Source organism: Hydractinia symbiolongicarpus, chromosome 3 (genome assembly GCF_029227915.1).
Source record: "Hydractinia symbiolongicarpus strain clone_291-10 chromosome 3, HSymV2.1, whole genome shotgun sequence".
Classification (NCBI taxonomy): domain Eukaryota; kingdom Metazoa; phylum Cnidaria; class Hydrozoa; order Anthoathecata; family Hydractiniidae; genus Hydractinia; species Hydractinia symbiolongicarpus.
Window position 1 is genome coordinate 21,438,026 of NC_079877.1, and position 18,344 is coordinate 21,456,369.

General features: G+C 34.6%; 1 protein-coding gene across 1 annotated transcript; it reads left to right on the forward strand.

Moving 5' to 3' along the window:
• Window positions 1-1,456: 1,456 nt before the first annotated feature.
• Window positions 1,457-17,665, forward strand: LOC130636184 (cyclin-dependent kinase inhibitor 1B-like). The gene is made up of 2 exons (XM_057445824.1): window positions 1,457-2,314; window positions 16,688-17,665. Exons 1-2 carry the CDS (start codon window positions 1,903-1,905, stop codon window positions 16,702-16,704), a joined length of 429 nt encoding a protein of 142 aa, XP_057301807.1. The 5' UTR covers window positions 1,457-1,902; the 3' UTR covers window positions 16,705-17,665.
• The last annotated feature ends 679 nt before the right edge of the window (window positions 17,666-18,344 follow it).

Genomic DNA, 18,344 nt, shown 5'->3' on the forward strand with positions numbered 1-18,344 from the left:
TTTTCTCTTTATGTGACACACCTGCATCATCGCCACACTATGTTGGAATGATAACGGATTATCTACAATCGAACTGGTTCATCGAGGCTACATAACGTCGTCGAGCGTAAAGAAATGTCCAATTGCTTTAGCTACACGGTTTCCTTGAATTGGCGCAGTTTGGCTTAGTACGACAAGGTTTTAGTCCAGTGATGGAAGCAATTGGCAACTTTACTCAATTATGTCAATGTGTTAAATTTAACTGGTGGGGGTGCTGGGCTGCCCTGGGCAGCCACAAAGTGTAGAGATGTGCGTGTACCCCTGGGAGAGTATGGTGAATTAAGTACAGGTGCGAGGAGATGAACGACGGTGCACCACGCGAGCAGGATAAATGACTGGGGAAATAACAGCAGGGGGATGCGGCGCTGACAGTCAGAGGTGGTGCACCAAGAGGTTAATAACAGGTGTGAAATGCAAAAGAAGCTAGAGCTCATAAAGAGTAGGTTCTTGTGAGGTATGATAGAGGAAATGGAATCACAGGAGAGAAGCTTCGGTTGTGATTGAGAGATTAGTTAAGCCAGAAAACACTACTAGGAGAAGAGCTCCGGATATAGTGGAGAAGAGCGAACACTACTAGAAGAAGAGCTCCGGATGTAGTGGAGAAGAGCGAATTTATTGGGAACACGCACGTGAGCTTGAGACAATATCTTCTCTTCAGCCTAGCATCCTCACCCGATTACGCCAAATTATCCTCAGTTTATTCTTACAAAATTAAAATAAATTTTCTACTCCAATTTGTGTTTTTATTGGGAACTACAGCAATTAAAGCTTACCCCCTGAGAAAAATCAAGTTGACCTAAATCGATTCATAACATCTTCAGAAAAAACAATTTAACGTTTATTTTGTTAAAATCACTACTGTATTCAAGAAACCAGACAATGTTTACCTCGTGTTTTTAAGCCTTCACCTCACTCGTTCGCCATTTTGCAAGTGAGCATTTAAGAGTATAATTATGCGCCTGACGTCACTAGTTAGAAGCTCACATTCGGACCCCCGGGATGAGAGGCGAAACTTTGCGGATGTGATGTGATGTGATTTGTAAAAAAAAGTTCCACACGTTGATGAATAAGGACGAATCCTTTTTTTAAATAGTAATGTGGCTTCTTGCCCACTTACCTAGTTGTCTTAACCACCAAAAGAAACAAGGTGTATTTTTTTTCAACTTTCCCAAAGATCCAAAACAACGAACTATATGGATCAAACTGATCAAGAGAGAGGATACACTTCCAAAGATTTTTAAGATCTGCAAAGCTCATTTTACTTCCGAGCGACCAAAATTCGCGTGATGGAGATCAGCCTTTATTAGCGATCTTAGCGAATGGCTCATGTTACGCATGTTGAGTAAACAAACCTTATGTGCATGCTCATATCTCAATCGGTAGAGTGCGAGAGGAACAAAATTCGCTTAATGGAGATCAGCCTTTAAGGAGATTTTCACAATTACGTCATTTTAATTGATAAAAAGGAGCATCTCGTTTTCATGTTATTCTGTATTTTCACAGGATATGGAAATATATCTAGACATTGTGCAAAGTTGCCGTACTCGCACAAGATTACGAACAATAGTTATAACCGCTCGATTGATTTTCCATAAAAGATGCAAACGAATGAAACTATTGTTTACGATACACCGTAATTGGCTTATTTAAAACCAACCTTTTGTGTTTGAATTAAATTGCATTGTTTGTGATCACCGTTCCAGATTCGGCAGCGTGGCGGGGCCTGTAACAATCAACGGCCATTTTCAAATTTTTGGAACGATCTCAGCTGATTTTCATATGTTGTAACCATTTTGATACAAGTTTTTATACTCACACAAAATATAAGAAACAGTGTAGCTGTATTTTTATGTATAAGCAAAGATGTTAGAAAAAGAAAACGTTTATAATTTGCGCAATCGTAATGTGAAACGTATGTTATGGCCAGTAGATCATGACCAACTTAAAAGAGACTTAAGAAAAGAACAAGAGAAAATTGGAAAAGAGTTGACTCAAAAATATAATTTTGACTTCAGCTCATCACAGCCATTACGTGGAAAATATGATTGGGTTCATGTTGGTCCTGAATCGCCTTTATCCAGTCCATGTTTAATCGAAGAAAAAGATCCTTGCAGTTCCAGCACGAAAGCGTGTGTTTTTGACGAAAAACCAACCCGAAAATTGAGAAAGAAAACAAGTAATAAGTTAAAAATAAGAGAAAGTGTAAAGAATGTTAAAGTAAACCAGGCTGTTTCAAGTCCACCATGCAAACGAAGATCTGAAAGAAAGAAAACTTGTAAGATTTGTTCTCAAATCCAGGTTAACATGCTTGAAATTTTCTGATCCATCAACAAATATATATGATCAACATATTTAAATTTAAAATCAAAATTTTCAAGTTTGTACACTAAGTATAATTGCCTCGATTAGTAAACTTTCGACATTGTTTTCTGAAGAAACAAGCATGCAAATATTATATACAGTTAAACTCTTGTGATGTTAACCTGGATCTGATAATAGCTTGTCTGAGACAACCAGAGAAAACCAATATTAGTCTGTAAAAGCCGAAAATTTATTCCATTAAGGTATATATAGCTATATATACATACATTGATTTTGGTGGGGGCCTAATCATACTGTATAATTAGTTGTACATTGTGTAATTATGCAGTACAATCAAACAATGCACTATGCTTTGACTACATGAGAAACATAGCCAGAAAAATCCCTGAAGTATATACAATTAGTCTTTTAAAAGTATTTACTGATGTCCATCATTATCTTTATTCACGTTACCATTTAAGAAGTTAATACTGTCTAAAGACCTAAAAATAGGTTGAATCTAATTAAGCCTATTCAAGAATCCATCAAGTTCTTCACAACTGCCGGTCCAGATGAAAAAAATGTCATCCATGTATTACCGTACCCAGACAAGGGGTTAAACTACTTCCTTTTCCAAAAAATCTGTTTCAGCCTTATCCATAAATATGCATGCATAAGGTGGGCCAAATTTAGTCCCTTTAGCAGTATATGCCAGACAGTTTAACTTGTCGCAATTCCAGCCTTTCTCTAAGACCCTCAAGACCTATGTCATGTAGGATACTGGGATATAGGCTTACAACATCAGCAGTAGACATAATTAGCATCCTCAGCAACCCTGCCAAGTTCCTTAAGCTTCTCAAAAAATCGCCAGTATCATTCACATACGACTTACCAGATTGCATAGTTATGCAGAGTGTTTAGACTTCCACTTCAAACCAGTTAACTGGTTTGAGGTGGATGTCTAAAAACTTTGAGGCTTTTTCAGTAGGAAAGCTTCAGTTAGAAATAACTGACCTTGCATGCACATTCTTCTCCCTCTTGTGAATCTCAGAAAGTATATAAATAAAATTTACACATTTTAAAGGCCTTATAAGTGAAATATTTACATTCTTTCCCAGTAATGTATTTCCTAGCATATGATTTCTTAAAAAAAACCATTGCTTAAATTTACGAGCTTAACAAGATCTTTTTCACAACACTTGGCCTTATTATATACATTATAGTATCAGACAGCTGCTTTTCAGCTTCTGCCATGTAATTCACTCGGTCCCGAACAACTATACATAATCCCTTATCTAAAGGCTTGGTGATGATACTTCTATTATCTGCATCTAACGAAGCCATCATCTCCACTAAAGAATTGTCGCCAGTGGTAATCTTAGACTCGCCGAATGCATCTATCTCTTTATATTCTGAATACCCATCGACAGCAGGGTTCTTTAAGAGACTGTGAAAGAGATACTGTGTGAGATTTGATAGAATTCAGAACATGTCAAAAGTTTTGACCTGACAAACTAGCCACCACTGCCCCAGTTGAACCTTGTTTGGTCAGTTCTACCATGAAATAGGAGTTTGCTCACTCCCTTATTTATCTTGAGAGCTTAGAATAAGCGTAGCAAGGGGGCTTGACATTTTGCCTTGCCTTTGTAGGTGTCCCTTTGTCTTTAGGATTGACGGTCCTGCTGCCTCTTTCATAATTTTATTCTTCTCGTTTTTTGGTTTTAATAGCCTGACACATCACCCATTTGGGAAAGGCTGTTTTTTTCCTCTGGTAATTATCTTTATACGGCTAAGTGTTGGGTACTTGCAACACATGTAGAAAGCTATGACCAGGGTCACAAGTCCTTGCACACAAATAGTTGCTTGCCTTATTTATATATTATGTACATATATATATTCGTTAAAAATAATTCTAAAATTTATCTGTTTTAGCATCCTTATGTTATAATAAGTTTTATTTATTTTAACTTGCCTATTTGATTCAGTTTAAATTACTTGTTTGTTGTGTTTTTTGTCTTCATAATGTGCTGCTGTTTTTGTTGTGCTACAGTCTACGATTTCCTCAATCTGCAGTGGGTTGAACCTCTAAAGACTACTACCTTTTGTCATTAGACAAGTATTTTTTAACAGCCACCTGTTTTGTCACCTTATCATCGACAAAAATTTATTTTTCTAATCAACTGTCTGTCTAGTATGGGAAGTATATAATAGTTACAGCTTACTCCCCATGACAAAAAAGTTTATATAAATCAAAACTCAAATTAATGTGCTGATGATTAAAAAAATTGTTTATTTTGCTTAAAAGTTGCAATTTACCAGATAACCCTCAATGTTGTGAAAATAAGCAGCGCAACCTGTTTACAAATTGGCTTGCAGAATATGAGTTTGTACAGGTAAAGCAGTAGAGTACTTCATAAAAGTTTGAAGCAGTGCTGATCAGGTGGCGACAACTTTTCTTATCAACCCCATTATTAAAAATAAGCCAAAATTAATACTTAACCCAAGATTTAATATGACCCATAGTAAATATTTGGTAAAACATTATATATAAAAAATAATTTATCAAAACTGAGAAAAAGCAATCTTAGGATTTGAGCCAACTAGAAGATTTTGAAACATCACAAACAGCTACCTTAGGTGGATAAATTTTGGCGAAGATTAAATTTGGCGAATTTGGCAAATTTGGGCAAAATTCGCCAAATTAAATACTCGCCAAATTTTTAATTAAAAAAAGAAAAATGTTTTTTTCCCCAAAAAACAAACTTTTTTTATATTTACAACAAGTTTATACTACAAGTATAAAGAGGATTGTTACAGGTAAATCTTGTGTTTATATATACGTTTATTCTTATTTTTTATAAAACATTTCAAGACATAAAAATTCATTTCTTTGTGTCATTCACCAAAATAAATCCCCGCCATAATAAACATTTTTTTGTATTCGCCAAATTAAATCCTCAACAAATTTTATAAAATTGATTATTCTCCAAATTAAATCCCCGCCAAATATTCCATTTTTGGTCATTCACCAAATTAAATACTGGCCAAAATTTATCCACTTAAGGTACACTAATTTTTTTTATAAGCATACAGTTGATTTGAACTGAAGATCAGTATGCTTAAGATTTTTCCAATTTGAGCCTGAGAGTATGCTTAGCAATATGCTTATTTCCGAACTCTTGTTCCTTTTCTTTATCAACAATAAAGATTATATACATATATTTGCGTAACGCTACACTGCAGTGTTCTCTAAATGATTCAAATACATACTACTGATCCGAATGCATTTTAGAAAAAGGTTAGAATGTTCGATAAAACTGTTTCTCATTACTGCTTTTGAGTATAAAGTGTGTGTGTTATTGAATTGTGAGTTCGGGTTTGGCTATAGTTGAAGTATTGAAAGTATTTAAGTATGTTCTGAGCTTCAAGGTATGTTTAGCATTATGCTTAGTTTCAGAAAAATTTGAGCTTAAGTATGCTTATAAGCATTATGCTTGCAAAAAAGAGTGTATTGTTGAATGAAGTTTGCAAAGTTAGCAAAAAGTACGAATGAAAAACAGACAAATGTTGTATTACCTATTCGACTAGTTATATTATTAAATCTGAAAAGATATTTTATTTTTAAACTTTTTTGCCAAGGTAAGCTTTAACACTTCAGCAAAATATCTGAAGGTCAATAGAAAATTCCATACAATATTATGTCGAAGGTACCAGACTCCACAGGCAGCAAAATATATTTTGTGATGAAAAAACTCCCCCTACATTTTGGTTCATAACTTTTTCTCCACAGATTCAAAATGGAGGATTAGTCTCGTCTTAATCTACATAAAATCCCGCTTAAAACGACAGCACATATTGCTTTGAGACTATCAATTCTAGGTTCACCCGTTTTTCATGCTTAGGTGCGTGTAGGTGAAGGGTCTCCTTAAGAGACAAGAGAGGAGTTGAACGTCCTCCACCATACCTTAGTTTAAAGGGCCGATTGTGGAAGTCCCATGAAATGCCACATAGTGATGGTGTCACTTTAAAAAACACCCAGTCCGGTCTGTGAACGGTTGGCGTTAGGAAGGGCATCCAGCTGTAAAACATTGCCAAAACTCTTTATTAATGGCCGTAAGAATAGTTAATCACACAAACTGCGTAAACGGGGCTGGAACTCTAAGGAGTGAAGGTGTCGCGCACGGTAGGACAGATGTCAGATGTGAGCATCGTCACACCGTTACCCAGCTATCACATCACAAGGTAGATAACACTAGGTTGAGGATGGCTAGTGTAAATGTTGGTACTCTGAGAGGTAGAGCAGGTGAAGTAGTTGAAATGTTAGAACGTAGATCTGTTGATATATGTGTTGTGTTCAGGAAGTTAGGTGGAGAGGAGCTTCAGTGAGATTTGTGGAAGGTAGGAGGGCAAGGTATAGGCTTTTTTGGATTGGTAATAGTGATGGATATGGAGGAGTTGGCATATTTGTTGCAGAGAAGTGGGTAGAAAAAGTAATAGATGTTATGCGTGTTAATAGTCGTATTATAGTGATAAAGTTTTTGATAGGTAATAGGATTGTCACTTTTCTGTCAGTTTATGCTCCACAGTGTGGACTCAGTGAGGAAGATAAAGATAAGTTTTATGATGAGTAATAGCAGTCACATCAAAGTTTGGAGACACTGAACTTGTCATGGTGGGCGGCGACTTTAATGGTCATGTTGGGAAGTCATCTGAATGTTATAGAGGTGTGCATGGAGGCTATGGATTTGGGAGCAGAAATAAGGAAGGGGAGAGATTGCTTGAGTTTGGAATGGCAACGGACATGGTGGTTTGCAACACATCATTCAGTAAGAGACAGAGTAGGCTGATAACATATGAGTCAGGTGGTTGTAAGACACAGATAGATTACTTTTTGGTTAGAAAGTCAGTCAAGAAAGTGGTGAAGGACGTGAAAGTTATATCGGGGGAAGAGTGTGTTTCCCAGCATAGGTTGCTGGTTTGTGATATTATCTTGAAGAGTGTTAAAGAAGCCAAGGGAAAGTACAGGCCCCGTCGAAAAGTCTGGAAGCTGAAGAAAGAGATTGTAGCAAGACAATTTAGTGCAAAAGTTCAGCAGTTAGCCTACAATAGTCAATGTAATAGTGACAATGTTGAAAGTACTTGGACTACTTTGAAGAATTGTCTTCTAGAAGCTTCTGATGATACCTGTGGGTGGACGAAAGGACAAGCTAGACATAGACAGACCTGGTGGTGGAATAATGAGGTTGACCAGTGTATAAAGGAAAAGAGGAAACTTTGGAAAGAGTGGAAGTCAGGTGGTAGTAAAAATATTTACTTAGAAGCTAAGCGTCGGGCTCGTACAGCAGTGTATAAGGCAAAATCAGAAGCAGAGAGAAACAGATTTGCAGATGTGTTAAGAAGGGAAGACCAGCGCAATGAGGTATTCAAGATAGCAAAGCAAATGAAGAAGACTAATCAAGATATTGTAGGTGAGAAGTGTATACGTAATGATGAAGGTGTTTTGGCTAGCACAGAGGAGGAGAAAAGGGTAGCTTGGAAGAATCATTATCAGAGGTTGCTTAACACTGAGTTTGATTGGGACGAGGATAATTTGTCTGATGATGATGTCGTAGAAGGGCCAGCTATGCAGATCAAGACAGAATGGGTAGTGGAGGCTATTAGGAAAATGAAGATTGGCAAGGCTGCAGGAGTATCAGGTATTGTTGCAGAGATGGTAAAAGCATCTGGATATATTGGAGTTGAGCTTATTACAAGTCTTGCTAACCAGATTATAAAGGATGGTGCTATTCCGAGTGAGTGGCAGTCGAGTGTAATAGTGAATTGTTTCAAGGACAAGGGTGATGCATTAGAAAGGGGTAACTATAGAGGTTTGAAGTTGGTTGACCAAGTAATGAAAGTTATTGAAAGAGTGATTGATAAGTTACTTAGAGAAAGTATTGATATAGATAAGATGCAATTTGGTTTTGTTCCAGGGCGTGGCACTACAGATGCAATATTTTTACTCAGACAGCTTCAGGAAAAGTATTTAGGAAAGAGAAAGAATCTCTATTTTGCCTTTGTAGATTTAGAGAAAGCTTTTGATAGAGTGCCACGTAAAGTTATTTGGTGGGCTATGAGAAAATTAGGTGTGGATGAGTGGCTAGTTACGATGGTTCAGTCTATGTACAGCAATGCTAGAAGTCGTGTCAGGATTAACGATTCACTTAGTGATGAATTTAGTGTAAATGTTGGTGTACATCAGGGTTCTGTACTTAGTCCTTTGTTGTTTATTCTAGTCTTAGAAGCGCTGTCGATGGAGTTCAGAACAGGTTGTCCATGGGAGTTATTGTATGCAGATGATTTGGTTCTCATAGCAGAGTCGATGGAAGAATTAGTTGAAAAGTTTGAGAAGTGGAAGAAAGGACTAAAAGAGAAAGGGCTGAAGGTAAACACAGCAAAGTCTAAAGTCATGATAAGTAGCATTGCAGCCAAGTGTGACCTTGTAGTTGGAAAGTGGCCTTGTGGAGTTTGCAGGAAAGGGGTTGGTAGTAACTCCAATTTTGTGCAGTAGTATTAGTGGAAGGTTAAGAGCTGGCATACCGTTTGTATGCAAGCGTTGCAAAGGTGAGATTATAGAGAATGAAGTATTTCCAGCTTTAATGATGTACAACAGTGGCTCGTTAGAGATAGTTAAGAACTTCTGTTACTTAGGTGATATGTTGGGCAGTGAAGGGGGTGTTGGAAGAAGTGTTACTTGCAGGATAGGTTCTGCTTGGAAAAAGTTTAGAGAGTTACTTCCTTTATTGACTAGCAGAGTCCTGTCAATTGAGGTAAAAGGTAGGTTGTATGAGGCCTGTGTAAGAAGTGTTATGTTGTACGGTAGTGAGACATGGGCAGTGAAGCAGGAAGATCTTGACCGTTTAGAAAGGAATGATATGAGAATGGTTAGGTGGATGTGTAATGCCAGTCTGAGAGACAGAAAGAGTTCAGATGAGCTAAGAAGCAGGCTAAGTCTCCGTAGAATTAAAGATGTTATCCAGATAAGAAGATTAAATTGGCTGGGGCACTTGGAAAGAATGGAGGAGGATAATTGGGTAAGAATGTGTAGAGACTTGATAGTTCCTGGGGCAAAGCCCAGAGGCAGACCGAGAAAGACTTGGCAGGAGGTTATAAGGACAGACTTGATAGAGAGGAAGTTGAGTTTAGATCTAACACAGTGTAGATCAGATTGGAAGAGGGTCATTAATATACCCCGTCCAACCCATGCTAGCATGGAAAACGGACGTTAAGCCGAGAATGATGAATGATGATGATGATGCTCCTGCACCATACAGGTTTTCCCCATTTGCAAGATTTTATGACTATCATACTCATATCATACTTAAATTGCATCGATAATGTCCAGTTGTATTAGGTGAGTGGAAGTATAAAAACAATGGATTTTGTATTGTATTGCATGGTGATGCATTTGCAGAGAAAGCTTTTAGGTTAGGTTTAAGGACATTATTATAAATAATAGGCCATTTTTGTATTTTTTGGACATAAGTCTATCCTTAGCACATACCGTAATGATTCAATTAATAAGCACCCAGCCTTTTTGTAAGCCCCCCCCCCCTTGAAAAGCGCTTAGGTAATTTTCCCCAAGTTCAATTAACGCCTGGCTCTTATTAGGGGCCCCTTAAATAAGCACTCCTCCTTATAAAAGGGGCACTTAGTGGAAACTGCCTTGAGAAACTGGGTGCTTATTTAAAAATTATACTTTTTTATATCAGGGATAAAAAAATATGTATTTTATGTTGTAAACATCTTTTCTATAGTAGATATATAGAAAAGTTCAAATATAATCCTTTCTTTCTATGTTTTAAGTTAAAAACTGTTCTTTTATTTTATCTGGCGATGAGGCAGATGATATTGATGTTGTAAAAAATCCTAGAAAAAACCTTTATCTTGTTAAACTTCTTTTGTTCAGTTTTATATTTTAGAAAAAAAATAAAAAATGAAAATTGCTGTTGTCTTTAATTTGTACCAAATTAGGAAAAATTTAAAAGCATTTAACACATCAAACCAAGCATTTTTAAGCACCCGCTCTTTGATTAAGCACCCATACAAAAAATCTTAAAATTTAATAAGCGCCCAGGGCGCTTGTTCGAATCGTTACGGTATAGATGTTATCCCCATCATATCATTATATATAGTGGGGGTCACTATGTTTTTCGCGTGCAGAGACTTGTTAAAGGCAACTCTTTGATTGTCTGGTCAGTGAAATATCAAAGTTGGAATGTTGAATTTTTCCTTTTTTTATTAATACATAATATATAAACAAGTAAAAAATGTCCGAAAACCAGATTTAAAAAATCAAAAGTTTATGAGATATTAGACGTTTTACTTACAGTAGTTACAATAGTTGATAGGTATATATCCTAAAAAAATAAAAAAGCAATTTTCGTGTTAGACATAAGCTATTCGTTATTTGTCAGTAGCGGTACTTTAAAAAAAAGAGTGAAAATGCCAATTAATTACCATTTCTTTTTTTAACCAATGTTTTTACTCGTTATTAAAGTTATTTCAACCCCTGTTGAGTATAAAAATGTTTATCTCAAAGTTCTCCGTGAAATTTATAAATCGTCAGTTATCTTCATCAACTTCTTCTACATTTTTTTCATCATCGTTGTTTCGACATTCATGGCATGTACACATTTTGGTACAAGTAAAACCATTCTCTCAACACTTGCACCTATTATTAAAACATTTTCACTTGCAAAAACAATTACCAAGTAAGAATTGGTACTAATGACGAATCTTTATTTTTTCATCTAAATTCAGAGGTGGTGGAAGCTTTTGAATTGAAAGATTTGATCTTTGCAATACCATAGTAATATAACCTTTGACCATCATAATACAACATATATAAAAACTGAACCTATCTGGGGAAAATCTTGTGAATAGTGTACAAGTAGTAGCAGACTTATAATCTGCTTGTCTCCTTGTTTTTACAGAATTGATGACAATTCATCCAATATTTCTGACATTTGTACAAATGGCTTCCTTTTGGGCACATGTCATCCACTGTGGAAAGGATTTTAACTTTTTGAAAGATTTAAGCTGTTAAATTCACCAGTAAATTTCCAACTCTCTTGTCGTAAGATATCCCGACGTACTAGTGAAGCGGCATCAAACAATTGATTATACTGGTGAATTTCAGTAACTTTCAATTGCATTGTTATGAGCAACACGTGAACAAATTCTTCTTCTAGATTTAGGTCTGGAAATTACAATATTAGTTAATTTATGTGCAGCAATTGTTTCAGGTATTGTTTGTGTTTTTTATGTTGATTTATTTCATTCCCTAATAAATTCTTATATGTGATATTCACATGTTCATATCAGCATTTTTTTCAAATCTATATTGTTTATGGCACATTTCACAATGTTTACTATCTCAATGTCCGCCATAACCTTTGTAACATCTTTTATCTCTTGTTCTTCATCATCAATTGCATTCGTAGATGTACTAGAAACTTTTCGCTGTATCATAACCCAACAATTAAGATGATGCTGGACATCATTTTCTACTGCATCAGCTGCATTTGGAACATAATTGAGCCTTATACACTAGCTTTGGTCTAGTAGTTGTTGAGCAACATGTAGCAGTTTGTGCCCAGTTAAAAGACGGAAACCTTATGAAGCTTACCTCCTTTCTATAACATATAACACAACAGTCCTTGTCAAATAGAGTAAATTTGAAGCGCAAAGATTTTGTTTGAGATAATGGTGTATCAGTTATGTTGTCATATGCTGTATTACTACTCAGCTTTGGTTCTAGTGATAGTTTTCCTCGTAAGTGTGCTGGATTATGTATCTTTTCATTCTGTGTTTTCAAGCGAGAAATGTTTGTTTTATTAAAAACCGTTTCCATCAACTAGCGATTCAACAGACCAACTTTTCAAAGGAATTAATAAATGTTCGATCTTTATAACTGGATTATTCAATAAGCAGTCAATTAACTTTTTGATACTTTCAGATTTTGAAAAAGCAGTGACCTACGAAAAATGAAAATAACAATTTCCAAAATAAATTAGCTCCTTAAAGTGAACAATCAGTATAAAATTACAACTTCTTGTTATTGTTCTCTTCACAGACAACGCACTTTTCTAAGCTGAAATCACTACTTTTTTTCTTTTTGTTTGGAGTTTCTTCATTCATATTTTTTGAATTTTACTGTTTTTACTCTAATAAAATCAACTATTATAAAAACAAATTACTTTGTATCAAATGCTCTTGTCTCGCATAACTAACCATACTTCGTGAATAACTATCATTGCGAAAAAACAAACAAAAAAGAAGCCTTTCACTACCTAATCTCGCTTTAATTTTAAAAAAACGTACTTTTAAATCCCCGTATATGGTGAGTGCCTTATTTTCAAAATATATTTCATTTCTCAACAGCCAAAAGAAAGTAATACCACTTTATATACATCATTAAAATAGCATAATTATCGACATAAAAACGCACACTCCGTTGAAAAGAACATCAAAACATTTGGTTTTGAACACTGATCATAAATAATTTTAAAAATGTATAATAAATAAGAAAAAAAAGTTGCTTTTACGAGTTCAAGCTTCCACCTTAAGTTCTTTCGTCTGTTTCTGTTTTTAAATAAAACAGTTACAAAAGACTTACTGCTACTTACTAGTACTGAAAAAGTACTGAAAGATAATGTATCTATTTTTTGAAAAATCATCTAAAATCATACAAAAGGTAATTATTAACATGGTGTCTATATCTATACAGTGGAATCTCTCTATCTCGAACTAAAGTCTCGGTCCCTTTGTGTTTCGTCTAAAGTATTTTCCTTTCTTTATCTTGAAATTTCTCTATCTCTTCAATTTTTTGGTCCCTTGCGAGTTTGATTTTTCCACGGGCCACCGACTAGTTAAATTTTCTGACGTTACGGCGCGACGTCAATAACACTACTCGCGTCAATATCTTATATAAAATTTTGAATCCATTACAGTGCACTTAAAACTTTGAGGCCAAATAACTTGGAAACGGGGTGGTGACGTCAGTCATTTTTCACCGCGTTGGTAACCAAGGCTCACCTGGGACTAATTTGGGTAAGTTTTTGAAACCTGGGTCCCGGAATCCGTGTCGGAATGGACGGGTGTATGACGTCATCAAAAAAACCTTTAAACGCCAATATTTCTGTAACCGTTTGTCAAAGATACATGATCCTATCCTTTTTCCTAATCAGCGTTTTAAGATCTGTATGATGAAGGCAACAGGTATTCAAATCTCTAAAAAAAGTTTTTGTGTTTTGACGGGTCATTGATTACGTCAGCAAAATTTTTAAACCCTTATATCTCATTACCCGTTCATCAAAAGCACATGATCTTACACATACTCTTCATCAGCGTGTCGAGCTCTACACAATAGAGACAACGGATAAACTGAATTTCGTCAATTTGTTTTTGCAAATGCACTGCTGACATCAGCAAAAAGTCTACAATAACCAATTTTTACAATGTTCTCCTGCCTAAGTGGACTTCTCCACGGGCCTTATCGACTAATTATAATTGTTTTGTTACAAATTACAGGCGAAGTCAGGGGCAATAAACTTTGTTACTTTTGTTGTCAATTTCGTTTAAAACGTTTTATTTGCATTTTATTTAATGAAATTAACAACAAACTGTTTTGTGATAAACACAATAAATTTAAAAAAAGTTTTTTCAAGTGGATTCTTCCACGGGTTTTAAATTTACTAGTTGTTGCAATAAAGTGCGTATAATTTCTTGCACCTCGACCTTCTTAGTGGTCCTGTTGTTACACAATGTTATTAAAAATGTGCGAGGTTTTTTATTCAGCAAGAGTTAAGCAAAGATCAAGTATACCGACATCCGTTGGCTCCAAATTTAGCAACTTGTGCAGGATTATCATGCTGTAAACTGTATTTGAATGTAAATAGACCATTTCGGAGATTATGCGCCATTATGGATTTTCGAAGCCCGGTGGTGCAAGTTGAACTTTGAACCCGTATATGCCGTAGTAGAAAACTCTCTTAAAACACACAAAAAGAAACGAGTTTTGTATACACTCTTAGCGTGTTTAGGTCTTCGTAATGTTTTTACCTAAGTAACAGGGGATAACACCAGACAACATTTATTTAAGCGTATTGCTTTGATCTATTAATGAATTATAAATAGCAATTAAATACACATGTAGGACGTAGGGATACTGAGTGTGTTTTATTATTTTTGATATAATACATTTAAAATTTAACGCTGAAGTGGATATTTAATTAACTTTAAACATATTTTTACGATCGAATTATGCCGCTTACAACGTATGAGGATTTTTTAGAACTTAGTGTGAGGCAGCTGACTGACTTCTTGTCAGCTCTTACAACGTATGAGGATTGTTTAGAACTTAGTGTGAGGCAGCTGACTCACTTATTGTGGACTGAGTAATAGTTGAGTTAATCGCCAGAGCTTTTTCTGCAATGGAAATTATGCCAATAATTTAAACAAGCTTCACGGAGTAATTTATTTATTTATCATAGATATTTACACTTTAGTAATAAATTACTGCCATAATTGCATGTCCTGATAAAGAAAGCGATAAAGACATACGTATATATAACAAAACACCATGTAAAATATAGATTGTGACTGAAACAAATAACATAGAAAAACAAAAAATCGAATACCACTTTAGTATAGTAAACTAAACTCATCATTTTTCCCTTTTTCATATTTTTCAACAAGGGAAGCGTACAAAAAAATCATAGGGAAATAGCAAAAGCAGGGAAGAGAGACAGGTATTCTTTCTAATACCACTCTTGAAAGACTCAAAGATAGGAGTGTTTAAGTAGACGGATCAAGGGTCAAACATACACCGAAAAACAAAATTATAAAAATATCAAAATAATAAAAATTATTTGCAATTAAAATGACTCATGACTCTATTTCTAAAATCTGCGACTGAATCTGTTACCGTATCTCTATGGGCAGTGTATTGAAAATTTTTACATCCATTATAGAGAAGAAGCCAGATTATTTTGCGAGTTTTATTTATTTTGCAAGTTTCACCTTAGGAATAAATAACATTATAGAGTTTTGACAAGTATTTTGACAATGGATTATAACTCTCTAGATCTTTACAAGTATTACAACCTAAACATTTCTTTACAAATCCAAAAACAAAGTTCAAGTCCAAATCCAGTAAGGTATTTCCAACATCAAAAATTTCTCTCTAAAGTAAAGTATAATCCAAGTTTAAAATCCAATGCCATTATCTTTATAATGCACAAAGCAGCTACACATTTTTAAATATCTAAATATAAAATGAAATTACCTTTAACCAAGCATTAATTACTAATTACAGCCTTTTAGCTAGCTACATTACAGTGTCCTAAAAGCATTTTTGGGAGACCTCTAGCTAGCTAAGGTTTTTAGGATATATTAAGTTGCCTTTATTGTACAAAAAGAAATTAAAAGTACAAATAAGTGCCTAATAAAAGTATTTTTCAAAATATATATCATAAAATTAGTATCACAAAGATAAAAACAGATATCAAAAACCAAAACTGTCCTGCCGCCAGCAGTTCTGCAAGGCAAATGGCTGAATAAAACGTGAAGTCCAAGGTTCAACTTGCACCACCAAGTTCCGCAAATTCATAATGGCGCATAATCTCCGAAATGGTCTATTAAATTATTACAATATTCTTCTGTCACCATATTGGTAACTTTACGCGATTATTTTTTTTCTAAAAGAGCCTTAATATAATATTGAGAAAATAACTTTCGCGTACCTTACATAAAAACACAGACTAGCAGCTGTTATCCCATTGTAGCAAAAACAGTCAGCCAGCATTTCTTTATGTCAGGAACGTGTCTTCAAAAGTTTAAATTTCACCTAATTTCACCCAATTTTTCGTCGTAGTACAGCCATTAGAAAGTTTAATACATGACACACAATGCATTTTTTATTGTTTACTAAAGTAAATCCACGCCAATCACGCCATTTTAGGATTCATCAAATTACTTTAGCTGCAGAATCTTCTGTGAATCTTGGTAGAATTAGCGAAAGATTATGTACGCTATTTTTTGTCCTTTCTTCAATTTTTGAAAGTTTATGTTCGCCAAATATTTGAAGAGCAACGATTCGCGAATGGATTTTTTTGGCAAAATTTTTTTAATATGGCTTATAACCGAAAGTTGTTATTGTTATTGCAAAAAAACTTAAGGTAAACCACGCCAAGATTTCTCCTTCCAATGGTACATTCTAGGCATTCATAAAATTTTGTTGTTATAAAAATCGTCTGTGCAAACATGTGCGTATACTTTATAATAAATAATTTTTTCTATTTAGGTCGAAAAAGAAAATAAATTTTCGAAAAACGTGGTTAAAAATTGTCTTATGGACACTAAATATATATATATATATATGTATTTATATAGATATAATTATTCTTTAATAGATTTATATTTATATCACACACGCAACATTTGCTATGCTCAATATTTTTCGGGAAAGTAAATTTTATGCGGAGTTAATTCGAAACGAATTTTAACTGAAATCGTCTGGAATGTTTCAATTATGTACCCGTTCCATGTCCTATAAAAATTTATAATTTGTTTCATCAGTTTTTTGTTTCGTTTTTGTTTTTGGTAAAAAAAATAATTTGATATTTAAGTTCTAAGTATTTTTTTTAGAATCCTTTCTAGCTTCCCAACAACATGTTTTGTCCACTTTCCTGTCCACATAACTGTCACATGTATTCAATTTCATCTTTAATTACAAATTTATTCTACAGGGACAAGTTTTCCTGATTATTTGGTTAGACTTCCACAAAACTCCTAAAATTTATTTGGCAACTTCCTTTGAAATTGTCATAATAATGCAAGCGTCGATGTCAAAAATTATGACAATATTTTGTTGTTATTTTTTGCAAAAATAGATTTTATGTACCTAATATGCTATACCTTCTGGAAATTGAATGTATTCTTGCAAAGATAGAAAATGGCAAAAACTTCAGGAAATTAATTTTTAATTTTTAGTCTTTTTAGTTATCAGTGAACCGTTTACTTTTTTTTATTGTCATTAAAATTTCTGTTTTTGTCGCACAAAGTGATACTCCTGAAAAAAATTCTGAATTTACTTTTTAAAAAAGAGTGGTCACCATGTATGTATATATAAATATAAACTGTAAATATTTTTATTTTATAGAACTTTATTTTTGTTATATATTGATAAAACATTGCATACAGATTCTTTTGATGGAAAAAAGACAAACCTATCTTCTTTTAAAGGCGCGTTATAACTATCCTGCAATTTAAAAATCCTAAAAGTTACTTCTAACTGCAAACAGGGGCGTATTTAGCATTGGTGTACTGGTGCAAATACACCAGTAAAAATTCTTCTCCGAAAAGTTAGGGTGATCTCTGGAAGCCTTTTTTCCCGTTCTTTATGCCCGAAGTCTAAACAAAAGAGAATAATGCCCCTGGTGTATAAACCTGTTTTTTGAAGTCACCCCTCTCCTCCGCGCCCGTGTTTGATGGTCTTGTTTCTGTAATAAAGTACAAATCGCTGCTCTTTTGTCCTGCAAAATATTTCATTCTCCGTGCCGGCATACACCAGTTCTGCTGGTGTAACCTGCCCATCTGGCTAGTCAAGAATTTTTTAGATGTATTTCTCTGGTGCAGGCAACTGGTGTTAAATGCAAACTATACGGCAGAACGATCAGGGACTACTTTAAGACAAAAAATATTCGCAGGCATTTTAATTTCGCGTTTTTTTTTGTTTTTTTTTTTTGGTCAATCAAAATTACATTTCGCGGTTGAAAAATATTTACCAAATTTCGCGTCATTTTAATTTCACAGTTCAAAGAAAAACATAAAAATAAAATCAAAGAATCTATTTTTTGTATCAAACTTTTTATTTCGTTATTATAACAATTACTAGTCGGAGGCTCGTGGAAAAATCCACGGGTTCGCCCGTCCTTCTTTCACCGCATTCTGGCGTTTCG

Excerpts from the sequence above, each read along its gene's own strand:
- LOC130636184 (XM_057445824.1), top strand. The coding sequence starts at position 1,903 with ATGTTAGAAAAAGAAAACGTTTATAATTTGCGCAATCGTAATGTGAAA.